At 50.1% G+C, this 12685-nt stretch overlaps 1 protein-coding gene across 5 annotated transcripts in view; it reads left to right on the top strand.

The window, feature by feature from the left end:
- ANKS1A (ankyrin repeat and sterile alpha motif domain containing 1A) overlaps positions 1–12685 on the top strand; it is a 73789-nt gene that overhangs the window by 4437 nt on the left and 56667 nt on the right. For all 5 annotated transcript variants that reach the window (XM_054648562.2, XM_054648561.2, XM_077190508.1 and 2 more), the window contains exons 2-3: positions 11507–11587; positions 12291–12447. In XM_054648562.2, the coding sequence (XP_054504537.2) occupies positions 11507–11587; positions 12291–12447 (238 nt within the window). The remainder of the gene's footprint in view (positions 1–11506; positions 11588–12290; positions 12448–12685) is intronic.

Below are 12685 nucleotides of genomic sequence, written 5' to 3'. Positions count from 1 at the left end.
TTCTGTGTTCAGGGCTGGGTCATTAACCCTGCCCTGCTCCCCTCGCCCAAGCCAGTGGGCAAAGCAGGACTGGGGCTTTCTTGGGCACATGGGAATTGGTGGGTGGGAGGGTTCCTTCCTGTGAACCCCCTTGAGAGCCCTGTCTCCCTCCCTTCCCAGTGGGCTGTGGGCAGCTCCAGGTTTCCAGGGTTTGGTTGGTGGAGAGGGGATTGGAAGTGGAAGGCTCTGCCCAGAGGGTGCTGGGGAAACACTGGAGCTGGCAGGTCTGACAAACCCCTGGATCCAGCAGGAGGGAAGGGCAGGAGGAGCAGTGTCTCCCCTTCCCTTCTGCTCCCTGTGCAGCAGCTCTGCCCCAGCAGTGGGTGTGGGTGAAGAGGAGCTGCTCCTCTCAGTGCCACAGGTCCCCTCCAGCTGGGGAAGGCCCCTTGGTAGGGAGCAGAACTTTCTGGAGATGAATGGTTGGAACAGTGTTTGGTGTATTGGGAGCAGCTGAGCCAAGAAACAGGGTTCATCCAGCTAGGTTTTTGTGAGGTAATGCATCATTTCAGTGAGGCTGAAGGACAACAACTGGGATAGAAAAGCCACGGGTGAAAGGTGTGACACAGTACAGGTAATGAGAGTGGAGGAAATGCATCCATGCCATGCCAGGCCAGAAGGAAAGCCTCTCTCAGCTGCCCTGGCACAAAGCACAGGCAGTTCCTGGAGGCTGAGCCCCTCCTGTGGCAGTGGCCCAGGGCCTGCCAGGCTGGCTCTCAGCAGTGAACATGTGCTGACACCTCCACTCTGTGTGAGCTCATTGCCTTTCCGGGCTGTGCCATCCACCCCTGCTCGGTTTGCTCCTCAGATGCAGCTGTGGAGTGCTGCAGTGCTCTGCCTGTGGAATCCTTTCAAGGTGAAGTGTCCTCAAGATGAGAAGGTGCCTCTGAACACGGGTGATGGCTCTTTGCTCTTGTCACTGCAGCACGAGCTCTGCCCGCTGCTGAGCTGGCACTGTCACTGTCCCAAAGAGCTCACTCCAGAGTACAGCTTAGTCATGGAAATGAGATAAATCCTATTTCACAGAAACTGGTAAAAATAAAACTATTGAGGATTGATTTGTTTCTATAGCAACCGACTGGCGAAGTGAACACAGCTGCTGTCTGCAGGAGGGAGGAAAACAGAGCTGGAAATGTCGGGTGCACCTGGGCTGGCTGAGCCTGGGGCTGGGGAGGGGGCAAAGGCTCCAATAAACACAGGGCAGGAAGGTGTCAGCTGCCTTTGGAATGAAATTTGAGCTGGAGTGTGTGAATGTGCCCTCTTTACACAAAACCTGCAGAGCCTCAGAGCTCTTTATGTCCTGCTTCCATAAAGTTGTGCTCCTGCACCCTCATGGATGGGGAAATGCCCTGCCCTGGGTCAGGCCACATTAATGCCACAGGGTACCTGGGTGTCCATGACATCACAGCACGTTTCTAGACCTGAATCCTAAATTACTTTGTCCTGGTGCAGTAACTCAATGAGAAATATTCAGCTTTGAGAAGTTTGGATGAATCAGATTGGAGTTAAACTTTTTCAATTGCCCTTTAAGTGGATGTGGTGCTGGATGCTCAGCAGGGATTCCTGCAGCTGTTTGTATCCTGGAAGAAAATCCAGTTGGGCCTCCAGCCTGCTGGATAAGGGCTTTAGTTTGGAACTGTTTCTGTCTCAGCAGTGTGTAGATTTGTGTGGTTTTTCCTTTTTCCTAAGTCAAGGATTTTAGCTGGCTCTGGCACGTGCAGGATGTTGAGGTGGCTGTTTCCCCAGGGTTAGTGAGGGTGAGCTCTTTAAATGTTTGGGAGGCTGCAGGATGCAAAGTGCTGGGACTGTGTTTAGGTACATTCTTGGCTTGCTGTCATGTGGCTGTTGAGGATTCCAGGTGAAAATCAGATTGTACATCTGACATAGGATGCTGAGGGAATTACAGGAGGAGTGTGTGTGCATGGCTTCACTGGACACTCTGCAGGAGCCTGAGATATTCAGCTGGAGGAAAGTTGAGCTGGAGTTGGTGTTTAGGTTTGGTAAGCCCAGGTACATTCACACTCCTCCCTTGTTATTTTAATACATGGTTTCTTTTAAAGGGAAATTAGATTTAAAAATAAACCTCAAGGTTTTTCCAGTTCAAAGGAAGTGTCTGCAGTGCTGTGTGCTGAGGACAGTCCTCAGTACAAGAGAACAAAACCCTGTCTGAGAGTGAGTGCCATAAATATGATGTAAATACATTATCTCATTAGATTTTTATCTAATCCCAGTGCCTGCTGTTGTGCAGACTCCTGAGGCGAGCAAGGCTGAAGATATCATAGGTGGTCTTTCAAATCTAATATTAAAGTGCGTTGGAAATTAGGTGAATTGACTTTTGCCTCATCCTAATTAAGACACTGAGAAATCCACCCAAGTTTGGCATTACAAAATGCCAGATTTTAGAACAGAATGTGATTCTGGAGGCTGGGTGCCTGCTGAGGTTTGAAGCACCCCCATGCAGGGACCCAGGTGGGCTCCACAGGCTCTTCCTGACTGCTGTCACTTTCAGGAATCAGCACAATTTTTTTAGGCATCAGGAACAGGATTAGGATAAAGCCTTAAGCTCTGAAGACTTCAAAGCTTTGCATCATCATCTTGGTTCTGTTACAAGGACAGTGAAATCCATCAGATGGCTTAAATAGGAGACTGTGTTCTGTGGACTTGTGTTGGTTTTTTCCTGGTGCTTCTTTCCAGTGATTTTTTAGCCATGGTTTTTCACTGCACAGTGGGGGCTCTGTCAGAGTTGACTCCCTGTAAGAGATGTTTGACCTCAGCTCATCCTGTGATCCCCATGGATGACCTGTGCCTGTCCTGGAGTGTTGTTAGTAACCACCTTTGCACGATTTTCAGTTACTGCATTGCCCCTGTGCTCCTTTCACAGCTCCTTTCAGCCTGGTGCAGGCTGTGAAGCTGTGTCTGAGCTCCTGTGGCTCATCTGCTCTGAGTCAGAACAGCTGAAAATGGAACTTGGAGGATGTGTGGAATTCATGCTGGATTTGGCATTTTGGAAATATTTCCTCTAATCTCAACAGAAATTATTTCACAGAAGGAGTGAAACAGGATGTGACCTTGACATTCCTTTTCACTGGAAATAAAGACTAAAGAGAATTGGTTTAAAAGCTCTGAGGATCCTGGTTGTTATTGGGTGTGAGTTGTTACAGCTGAGATATAATTATTTGCTGGGACAGTCACAGTAACCCTGAAATTGTTTGAAGTCATGGAGAGTTTTATCCTGCATATATTTAGGAGTCTGACTGGCATATGTACATTCCTTCTGTACATTAAAAATGTCAAGCTGGGAAAGGCTCTGCTGCTGAAAGCAGGCTCAGAGCTGGGTCTGTTATTCTTGCAGAGAAGTGTGCAGAAATATTTCAAGAGGTTTGGAACATCTTATGTTGTATATGTTCCCCAAAGAACGGAGTTTTTTTTCTGGTGAGGAAAAGCTGTTTGAGGCTGTCATTGTAGGCAGGGTCAGAGCTGGCATTTGGGTGAAACCAGGGCTGGAAGCTGCAGATCCACCATGAAATATGTGGGAACATCTCTCTTTGCTGCCTGTTCCATTACTGGTTCAGTTTTCCAGCACTGGGGGTGGGTGCAGCTGCCCCTGGCAGCTCTTGGGGAGGGTCCCTGCCCTTGCCAGGGCTCCCAGAGCAGGGCAGGACTGTCAGCTCCATCCCTCTGTGTGACTGCCTGGCTCATGCCCTCAGCTCTCAGCACTCGTGTTTGTCAGCTCCAGCCTTATCTCTGTACAGATAGCACAGACAAGTAATGACAACTCCTGGCAGCTATCTCGGGCTTTGGGAATCATTTCCTGCCTTGGCCATTCACTCCTGATCCTGCTCTCTAACAGGCTGCATTTCAGGGATGTTTCTGGAGTAAAAGGATGTCCTTTCTGATTTCCATCCTTCTTTTCCTGAGCTTTTCCTTAGGTCCAAGTCAGGGCTTTCTGTGCCCGTGTAGCGCTGACACAACGAGCAGGGCTGATCACAGAGCTCAGGTGTGTCCCCCATGTTCCCATCTGAGCCACATGGGGTCACTTCTGTTTGCCCTCCTGCTCTCGCTGTCTTTGCTCTCTCCTTCCCCTGTCACTTGCTCTTTGGGCACCCAATTAAAAAGCTCATCAAGGAGGAATGTCTCTGGAGTCAGTGCTGTGTGGTGCCTTGTTTGTGTCCAGAACTGTTGCCAGTTAATCTCTCCTTGCTGTGTCTTTCTTTAGCCCTCAGGGACTCCTGGTTAAGCTGGAGCTGGGATTGGTACAGGCTTAAATGGAGCCATGTGGGTGAGTGGCTGGGCTGCTGGTGTGGGCTGTTCAAGGGTAAAGTGTGCTCCAAACGCTTCAGTGGAAGCTTTGTTGTGGCTCTGAATCCTCCAGTCCCCCCTCCCTGCAGGGCCTTGCTTCTCATCCTGTCATTCTGCTGGTTGGTATCAGAGCAGCTCATTTCCTTTTCACTCCAGCACTGTGTTTCTCCTGCCTGTCCTGGTGTCCTGCAGCCCAGGGATCCCTCCCAGCATCCTGGGGTCTTCCCATGCTCCCAGAATTGAGCACTGCAGGGCCAGCACCGATTCAGAGTCCTGTCACTGATCTGGGCAATGTCACAGGAGAAGGGGGATGTCGTGCCAAGCTCTGTCTCACTGCTTTCAGTCTCCCTAAGGCAAAAGTGCACTCTGTGTGCAGTTGTTGGTACAAAATAATTGCATTTGCTTTTTTAATTGCTGTAGGGAAGGGGTAATTCGGTCCCTGAATCTCTGTCTCTGCTTGACTTGGCCTATTTACCTGCTTTTCATCATCTGCCCCAGGTCAGACACGTCATGGTTCAGTGTTCAGGCAGCAGGGCTGGGCAGCAGCCAGGGGTGTGAGCAGGATTTGGGGAGGGGTGGGCAGGATTTGGGGGTGTGAGCAGGATTTGGGGAGGGGTGGGCAGGATTTGGGGAGGGGTGGGCAGGATTTGGGAAGGATGGGCAGCAGCCAGGATGAGAGGGGTATGAGCAGGATTGTGGAAGGGGTGAGAAAGATTTGGGAAGGGTGGGCAGCAGCCAGGCTGAGGGGGACGTGAGTGTGGGTGACATGGCACCAAGGGAAGGGCCAGTGGCCAGAAGAAGCCATGGTGGCCCAGAGGAGCATTGGAGCATGGCTGGCTGGGCAGAACACACAGACCTTGAGAAGTTTTTAGTGCTGAGATGGGGAGAACATGGCGTGGTTATTGTGTCTCTATAGAGGGGTCTGAGGCTGCACCAGGAGGATGGTGTCCATGTTTAAATAAAGTATCACCATCCCCATACCCTTATAAGTGCAAGGTGCTAGAAATCCCACATTTCCACTAAGATGTGTATTGGATCAGATCTCTGTGGGTGCTGGGAACAAACATTTACTTCGAGGTGTGTTGATGTTGTCTGACAGTGAGCTGAGGGTGACGCATTTTCTGCCATCCCAAAACCCTTAATTGACACATCCATCCCCTGCAAGGGCCCTGGCAGGTGGGGGAGGGCATGTGCTCTACCACAATTCTTTCTGCACAAGTTCCTTTTGATGACATTTTTACTCCAAGCTCAGAGCTTTGTGCCTGTCAGAAGGGAGCAGCACAGATGGACATGTTGGGCTCCAGACACGATGCTCCATTGCTGTTGGCTGGCTGACATGTCCCATGGGATTCTGCAGCTTGTTAAATCATCTCACAAAGGAGAAGGGGGAGGGAAGGCCCAGTGCAAGGTTGCCAGCTGCAGCCAGCTCAGTGCTGCAGCATCAGCTGCTTGGTGGTTTTGATCAGGAATTTGTGGCTGCCCAGGGTTTCCTTCTATTTCTCTGGAAGTGCTCAATGAAGGGAAGGCCAAGGGAAAGTCTGGCACCTTTCTAAGGAATTCTGCTTCAGTGGAACCCAGCAGCCTGCACTATCTACATGTGTCTTGCTAATTTTCCCTGCATCTTATTTATTTTTTAATATTGACTTTCACGTTTCTCATTTTGTTCTGCATTTTCTCCAGAGCTGTGGGAGCAGAGCTGAGCTGCAAATGGAAAGTGAGGAATGTTTACCTGAGCAGTGCTCTGGTTCCTGATTGCAGTTCCGGGATATTGATTTATGACTTTGATAATGCTGCTCAGTTCACTGAATTTCTGCAGGAATGTTTTGATTCCTCTTGCTCCTATTCCTCAAAACCCCATCTAGTCAGATACAAAAGAAGAGAACGGGGCACAGAATCAGTGAGAGGTTTGTCAGCATTTGGCAAGTGTTGTCAAATCTCTGTCTCCTTTTAGGGGTCGCTTTCCTGCCTTGCATGAACCAGACTCCATGTCAAACCCTCCCATCTCCATGCTGGGTGGTTGCCTTCCCATTTTCCCTGCTCTTCCCCTGCCATCATGTTGCCTTTGGCCAGGGTGTGGACAGGGGGATGCTCCTGCTGCCACACACATCACATCAGACCCCAAAGACCCTGCTTGGTTTTTTCTGACTCAGTGGCTGATCCTTTTTGCACTTCTCCCAGCCAAGCTTGCCTGGCCCTGGCCCTGAGGTCAGAGCCAGTGTTGTGAGGCTGCTCCTGCTCTGTGGCCTGTCATCAATGCTCCTTAATGGCAGTGGGTTGCACAGTGCCTGCAATGCTTTTAAGAATAAAGAGCAGCATATGCACTCAAGCCAGACCTATATTTTTCCTGTCCTGCAGCTCTTTATTTGCCCCTGCTCAGAGGGATTCTCTGATGTAGCTGCACGCCTGACCCAGCCTTTCTGTCCCCACTGCCACCCCCCACCATGCATTAAGTTTAAATAAATGCATTTTCACTGCCAGGAGCCATCCATAAGGCATGAACTCACCTCTTCCTAATGGGGGGTTTTAGCTTGGATGGACACATTTCTATTAGTGATGAACCCTGTCTGGTTCCTTTCTAGTGTGAGCTGCAAGCCCAGGAGTTAAATGTGTGGTTGCCATGGGTCTGTGCTGACCAAAACCAGCCTCCCCTGGAAATGAGGAGTGGGAGATGGTAGGCAGGTTCTGAGGGAAGCAGATGAGCTCACCTTCTGCCTCTCAGTTCCTGAACTGATCCTTCACAGGCTGCTGTCACTTCACAAACCCGTGCAGTTTTCCTGCTCCTGGCCACCCACTGCACCTGAGGAACAAAAGGCTCTGCTCCTTTCCAAGGGAGAAGGGATCATTTGGCCATCAGAGGATTGGTTGCTGCACAGTGTTGCTCCACTGGTGGAAATGCTGGTTTCTCACAGCACCCTGTTGACCTTACACTGGCTGAACTGTCTGCAGGTGTTGGGCAATGAGGCTGGAGCTGTTGGCAATTGTTGTTGAGAGCTGTTGCTTCACTCAGAATGAGCTGGTGAAGTGAGAGCTTGAGCTCTGGCTCTGCAGAGGGCCAGGCATGGCTCTGACCACTGCAGGGTGTCAGTCAAAGTGGACTGAACCTGAGATTTTCATGGAATCCCTGCTCAGTGCCTCTGCTGGAAGTGGGTCTGAGTACAGAGCCCAGGCTCAGCAGCTCTCGTTCTGGCTGTTGTGATGTGCCATGAGAGCTGGGTCACTTCTCTGTGTCCTGCCTTTATGGTGATCCCTGCTTTTCCCTCCTCATTCTGGCACCTTGCACTTGAGCTCATGCCCCTTTGACTTTGAGGAAAATCTACCCACTTTTCTTATAGCAAATTAAAATCTGGCCCAAGAAGTTGAGGAGTGCAGAAGCTCATGGTTTGGCTTCCTCTGCAGCCACTCCAGCAGCTGGAGTCTGCCCAGCTGCTCTCCTTGGGCTTTCTCAAAACCTGCCAGGGTGGGCTGAGAGTCCCTTACCCCAGCAATACATAACTTTAATCTCCTCCAGCCTTGCATCAGCCATTGTTTATAAAAGCTGTTGTATTATCTGGTGGTTGGGGTGCTTAACAAGCAGGGTCCCTGCTCTGTTGGAGTCCTACCATGCCAAACCCTGCCTGCTGGCAGGGTGGCTGCAGCAGTGCCTTCCTCACACTTCAGAAAAACATAAGCAGCTTCCAAACCCTGAGGCCTTGCCCAAAGGCTCTGGGTTGTTTGTGTTTCCTCTGTAAGCAGGAAATACCAAGGAGGGTCGCAGGAATCCAGTGCTTGTGTGGATGGGGATGGCTGGGATGTGTGACTGACCTGCTGTGGAGGCCTCTGGGCAATGGACTCCAGGGAATCCTCCTCCAGCCCTCACTGCCCTCCTGACACTCTGTCTCCAAGGCTTTGAGTGAAGTACACAAACATCTGGGGCCAGTGCTTTGAACTTCCTGGTGCCTTTGGGCCAAGCCACTCCAGTTTGCTCATGTTTCATCTTGCTTTTTGGTTTTGAGTGTGTAAATACAGGGGGTCCAACAGGCTCTGCTCTGCAGAAGCACCCTGAGCTCTCCTGGTGCTTCCTTGACCCATGTTAGTGAGACCAGAAACCAGCCCCAAAGGTTCATCATTGGAGCTGAAAACACCACGTTGTTCTCTAGGCTTGGCCCTGCTTTAGCTCCTTGCCTGGGGAGGTTTTGGGAGAAAAGTTACTACTGCAGTTGGGAAGAAAGAAATGGAAAAGGAAGAGGACAAATGTGGTCCTGTTTAAAGGTACTTTGGGGTTTTACTGTGACCTAAAGCATGTGCTTTATTCAGCAGTTTTCACAAGCAGGAAGTTTTATTTAAGGCCTTGCTGAATCATAGAGAAAGAGAAAACTGAGCACAATAAATAGTTTAAATGGAGCAGATTTTGCTGTTTTCAGACCTTTCCTGATGTCCTCAATGTTCAGTCTTAGTTGTCGTAAGCAGATGTCATCAGGAACATCTTCAGATGCTGCCCTGGTGCAGCAAAGGGCAGGTGAGACCTGGGTAATGCTTTGAGAACAGAGACCACAGGGGAAAAGTAACCCCCCTCTTTGATGTGAAGGGGTTTTGGGGCAATTGAGGGAGAAAAGCAGTTAAAAAGCAGCAGTGGTCAAATTGGCTCCAGACTTTTACTGGGGACCTGTATTTACAGCATTTTCCTGCCTGTGCTGCAGTTGGGGTTTCTGTTTAGAAACAGAAACAGCCCAAAGGCACAGAGAGTTCTGGGCTTTGTGTTCTGCTTTTCTCAGCACTCCCTTTCCATACCTCAGGAGAACTGTATGGCCTTTCTGGCAGAGCTGAAGAGGAAGAGGATGGAAGGGAGTGATGTACTTTGCTGCAGTCCCCACATTTAAATATAAATAGTTCTCCTTTTGGATCCTTCCAGTCTGATCTTATGGGTGATTTGACCTTTCTTTGATAAAGGCTTTCTTTATTTGCAGGAATAAAAAGGCAAAGGGGAGGAGAGGACACAGCAGATGTTTTTTTTTTAAATATCTTTAGATCCTGGCAGTTGGTTTCTGCAGCACCCAGCGCTCACTGCTGGGCCAGCTCCCTGCTGGGCTCCAGCTTTTCTCCCCCTCTGAGCTCCTTGAACAAACTTTGCATTTTACTGTGAAGCATTGACCTGGAGATTTCTAAGGAAATGTTTTATCATGGGGACACCACGCTCCAATGGGGACAGATGCCCCAGGCTCTGGTCCCCAGCCCTGCCCACTGCACCACTGACCCTGGTTTTCCTCATTTCATAACTTCAGCTGAAAGAAACATTTGTGTTAATTGCTGCTGGTTTTTCATGTGTTCACCCTCAAGCACTTTGAGCTCAGCTTCCAAGCACAGCTCGGTTTAATGTGTAAAACCACGGGACGCTGGCACTGCCCAGGTTCCAGCCCGAGCAAAGGCAGCACAGGTGCAGTGTTAGAACTGCTCTAGACTGCACACAAGGCTTTATGGCATTAGTTCTAACCATTAATTGCCATGTTAAATCCAGCAATAAATTATTTGGGCAACCACACTGCAGGAGCCCACTGCCAGGAACAAACCAGAGCTGAGTGCTGCTCAGTCCCTTCATGCTCCAGGACTGCAGGCTGGATGGGGCAGGGCACTCCCACACACCCTGAGTGGGGGTTTTTGGTGTCTCACTGCCCTTCTGCATGTGGTTTAAGCCATCATCCTGTGAACAGTGTTGTCAGTGCTGGAGGTGCCCTGCACGTGTGTATAGATCTGCATGTGTGTATCCTCCTGGAGCACAGGATGGTGTGTGGCATGCAGGATGCCTCAGGATAAGCCTCTCATCCTTTGCAAATTGGATTTTGTGGCTCACTTGCCTGTCCTCTTGGATAAAGTTTCCCCTTAGCTGCCTCTCCTCTAGCAGAGCTCGGGTTCCTCTCTAGACTGCAAAGCCTTTTATAATGCTCTGCAGATCAGGAGTCACTCGGAAGGGACAGGGACAGACTTTCCATTTCCCACTGAAACATGCTCCAGAGTGAGCCTGCTGCTTCCTTCCCTTGTGGAGTTCACTCAGTGTGCAGGAGATTCCCCTTGGTTTGGTGCCTTTCCTGCTGGGTGGCACTGAGGTGCTCCTGGCTAGCAGCCCCCCAGTGATGGCTGCTGTTTTAGAAAGCCTCTGGGCCATGGGAACCATTGTGATTTCATACTGGGGAGGAAATGGATTCCTCAGAGAAGGCCAGCTTCAAACAGAGCCACAGCTGGCTGACTTTAAACCATTTCAGCTGGGGATCAGAGGGTGCTGGGAGGTTTTACCCCCAAAGAAAACAAAGCAGGAAAATGCACCATGTTAGCATAAGTGGGATTTTCAGGGCTTGTAATAAGCCCCTAATTCCTAAAAGGATGGTGTGTAAAACAGGCCAGCACACACAGATGATGGAGAGCTGAGCAGTTCCAGTTTGCTTGTAAGAATGTACTGGTTTGAGTTTCATGCCCGTTTTTGGGGTAGGGTGGTGGCCCTGGTGAGGGGCAGCAATCACCAGACTCCTTCCACAGCAAGCTCAGGAGCAGCACTGGCCTCTTACTTGTGCCATTCTGTGCTGATGTGAGCAGGACAGCCTGCAGGGGCTGGGGAGGAGTAATCCTTGCCAGGGTTAATACTTCAATCTGTGCTACTTGACTTTTGAGCAGGGGAGGGAAGTTAATGCTCTCAGAAGAGACCACCTACTCTTTGGTGCAAACTGCCAACAGCTGACAGATGGAAGTGATTTTGGGGCAGTGAGAAGTCACTGTGGAATCACAGTGGTGACCAAGAGCAGACTCTGCATCCCACAGTCTTTGACTTACACCCACCCACTCTGGGAAATTGTCCTTCTTGCTGTGGAGAAGGACAATTTCCCAGAGCCACCAGAATTCTTCTGTGGGGTGTGAATTAGCAGTGGGTCGATGGTTTGCTGTCTCTTGTGGTTCAGTCTAATAGCCACACTCTGAAGATGCTTTTTGGCAAGGCTGTGCATGGCTGAAGGATGTGAGCAGTGGAGCTCTGACTGGAGAGCTGGGCTGAGGTGAAGCACAGCAGTGATTCCATGTGCTGACCCCTCTGCTCTGTGTGCTGCCCCTGATCACAGCTGTCACCCACCTTGGTGTGAGAGCTGTGCCAGCCCTGCCCTTGCCTTGCCCCTGTTTGGTGTGTGCCTAAGTGTTCCCTGTTTTTATCTTGCAGCATCTGGAGGGGGCCAAACGTGAACTGTGTTGACAGCACTGGGTACACCCCGCTGCACCACGCTGCCCTGAACGGCCACAAGTGAGTCCTGTGCCAAGCCTGGGGTCACAGGGGGTGGGTGCTTTGTGCTTCCCTTGTGTGGTTCATTCACCAGCTGAGGCACTGGTGCAGCACTACTCCATCTTCAGGGGAAGTGGAGAATGTCAGTGCTTCGACTGCTGGCTGATGTTACATCTCCAAACCCTGAGGTTTTCAAGCCCTTTTATGTCTAAGCAGTTTGGATGAGCTGTAACACGGTGTGAAAGGAGCTCCCCTGGTGACAGTCCCTGCAGTCTTCCTGGTGTCCAGGGTGCTCTGGGCCTGCACCACTTTACAGTTGCCTCGTGTGTGTATCACATTTTTAGGTAATTTTAGTGTGGTAGATCTCGTGTTTCTCCTCATTGCTGCCTGAGATATTGAGAAATCAAATAGAGTTAAAATCTCTGTTCACCCTCGTTGTGCTGGTGCAGTTCACTGTGCAGCAGAGGCTTGTGGCTGACTTCAGCCCTTGTTCAGCTCCATTTGTATGGAGTTAATGTGGATCCTCCCTGAGCTCATCTCAGCATTATTTATTTCCTTTTTTTCATTTCCTTTGGCAGCATTTAATAGGAACACTTAAAAATCACATTTCAAGAGGCTCTCTGAAGCACTCCTGTTCAGATTAACTTCTTGTTCAGTCCTTGCTGCAGAAGGGGGGCTGTGAAACAAGGACTGAATGTCTCACTGAAGCTCCTGTCTCTTGCAGAGATGTTGTGGAGGTTCTGCTGAGGAACGATGCTCTCACCAACGTGGCAGATTGTAAGGGCTGTTACCCCCTGCACCTGGCAGCCTGGAAGGGAGATGCTGACATTGTGAAGCTCCTCATCCACCAGGGCCCTTCGCACACCAAAGTGAATGAGCAGGTCTGCCTGATTTTCTCTAATGTATCATTGAATCACTTCCCTGGCATGGAGAGAGATCCTGAAGCTGACTCCTGACCTTTCCCAAACCAGTAGCAATGGTTGTAAAGTCCTACTTGCTGGTGGGATAAGAGGGGCACTGCCTAAAGCAATACATTCAGTTCTGAGTTAGTGGTAGGATGAAAAAGTATTTAAGTTTCATAGAAAGACACATAATTGTGAGAACTGCTCAACACTTAGG

Source organism: Agelaius phoeniceus, chromosome 25 (assembly GCF_051311805.1).
Source record: "Agelaius phoeniceus isolate bAgePho1 chromosome 25, bAgePho1.hap1, whole genome shotgun sequence".
Lineage (NCBI taxonomy): Eukaryota > Metazoa > Chordata > Aves > Passeriformes > Icteridae > Agelaius > Agelaius phoeniceus.
The sequence above is the reverse complement of the archived record's forward strand: the minus strand, read 5'-3'. Positions and strand labels throughout refer to the sequence as shown.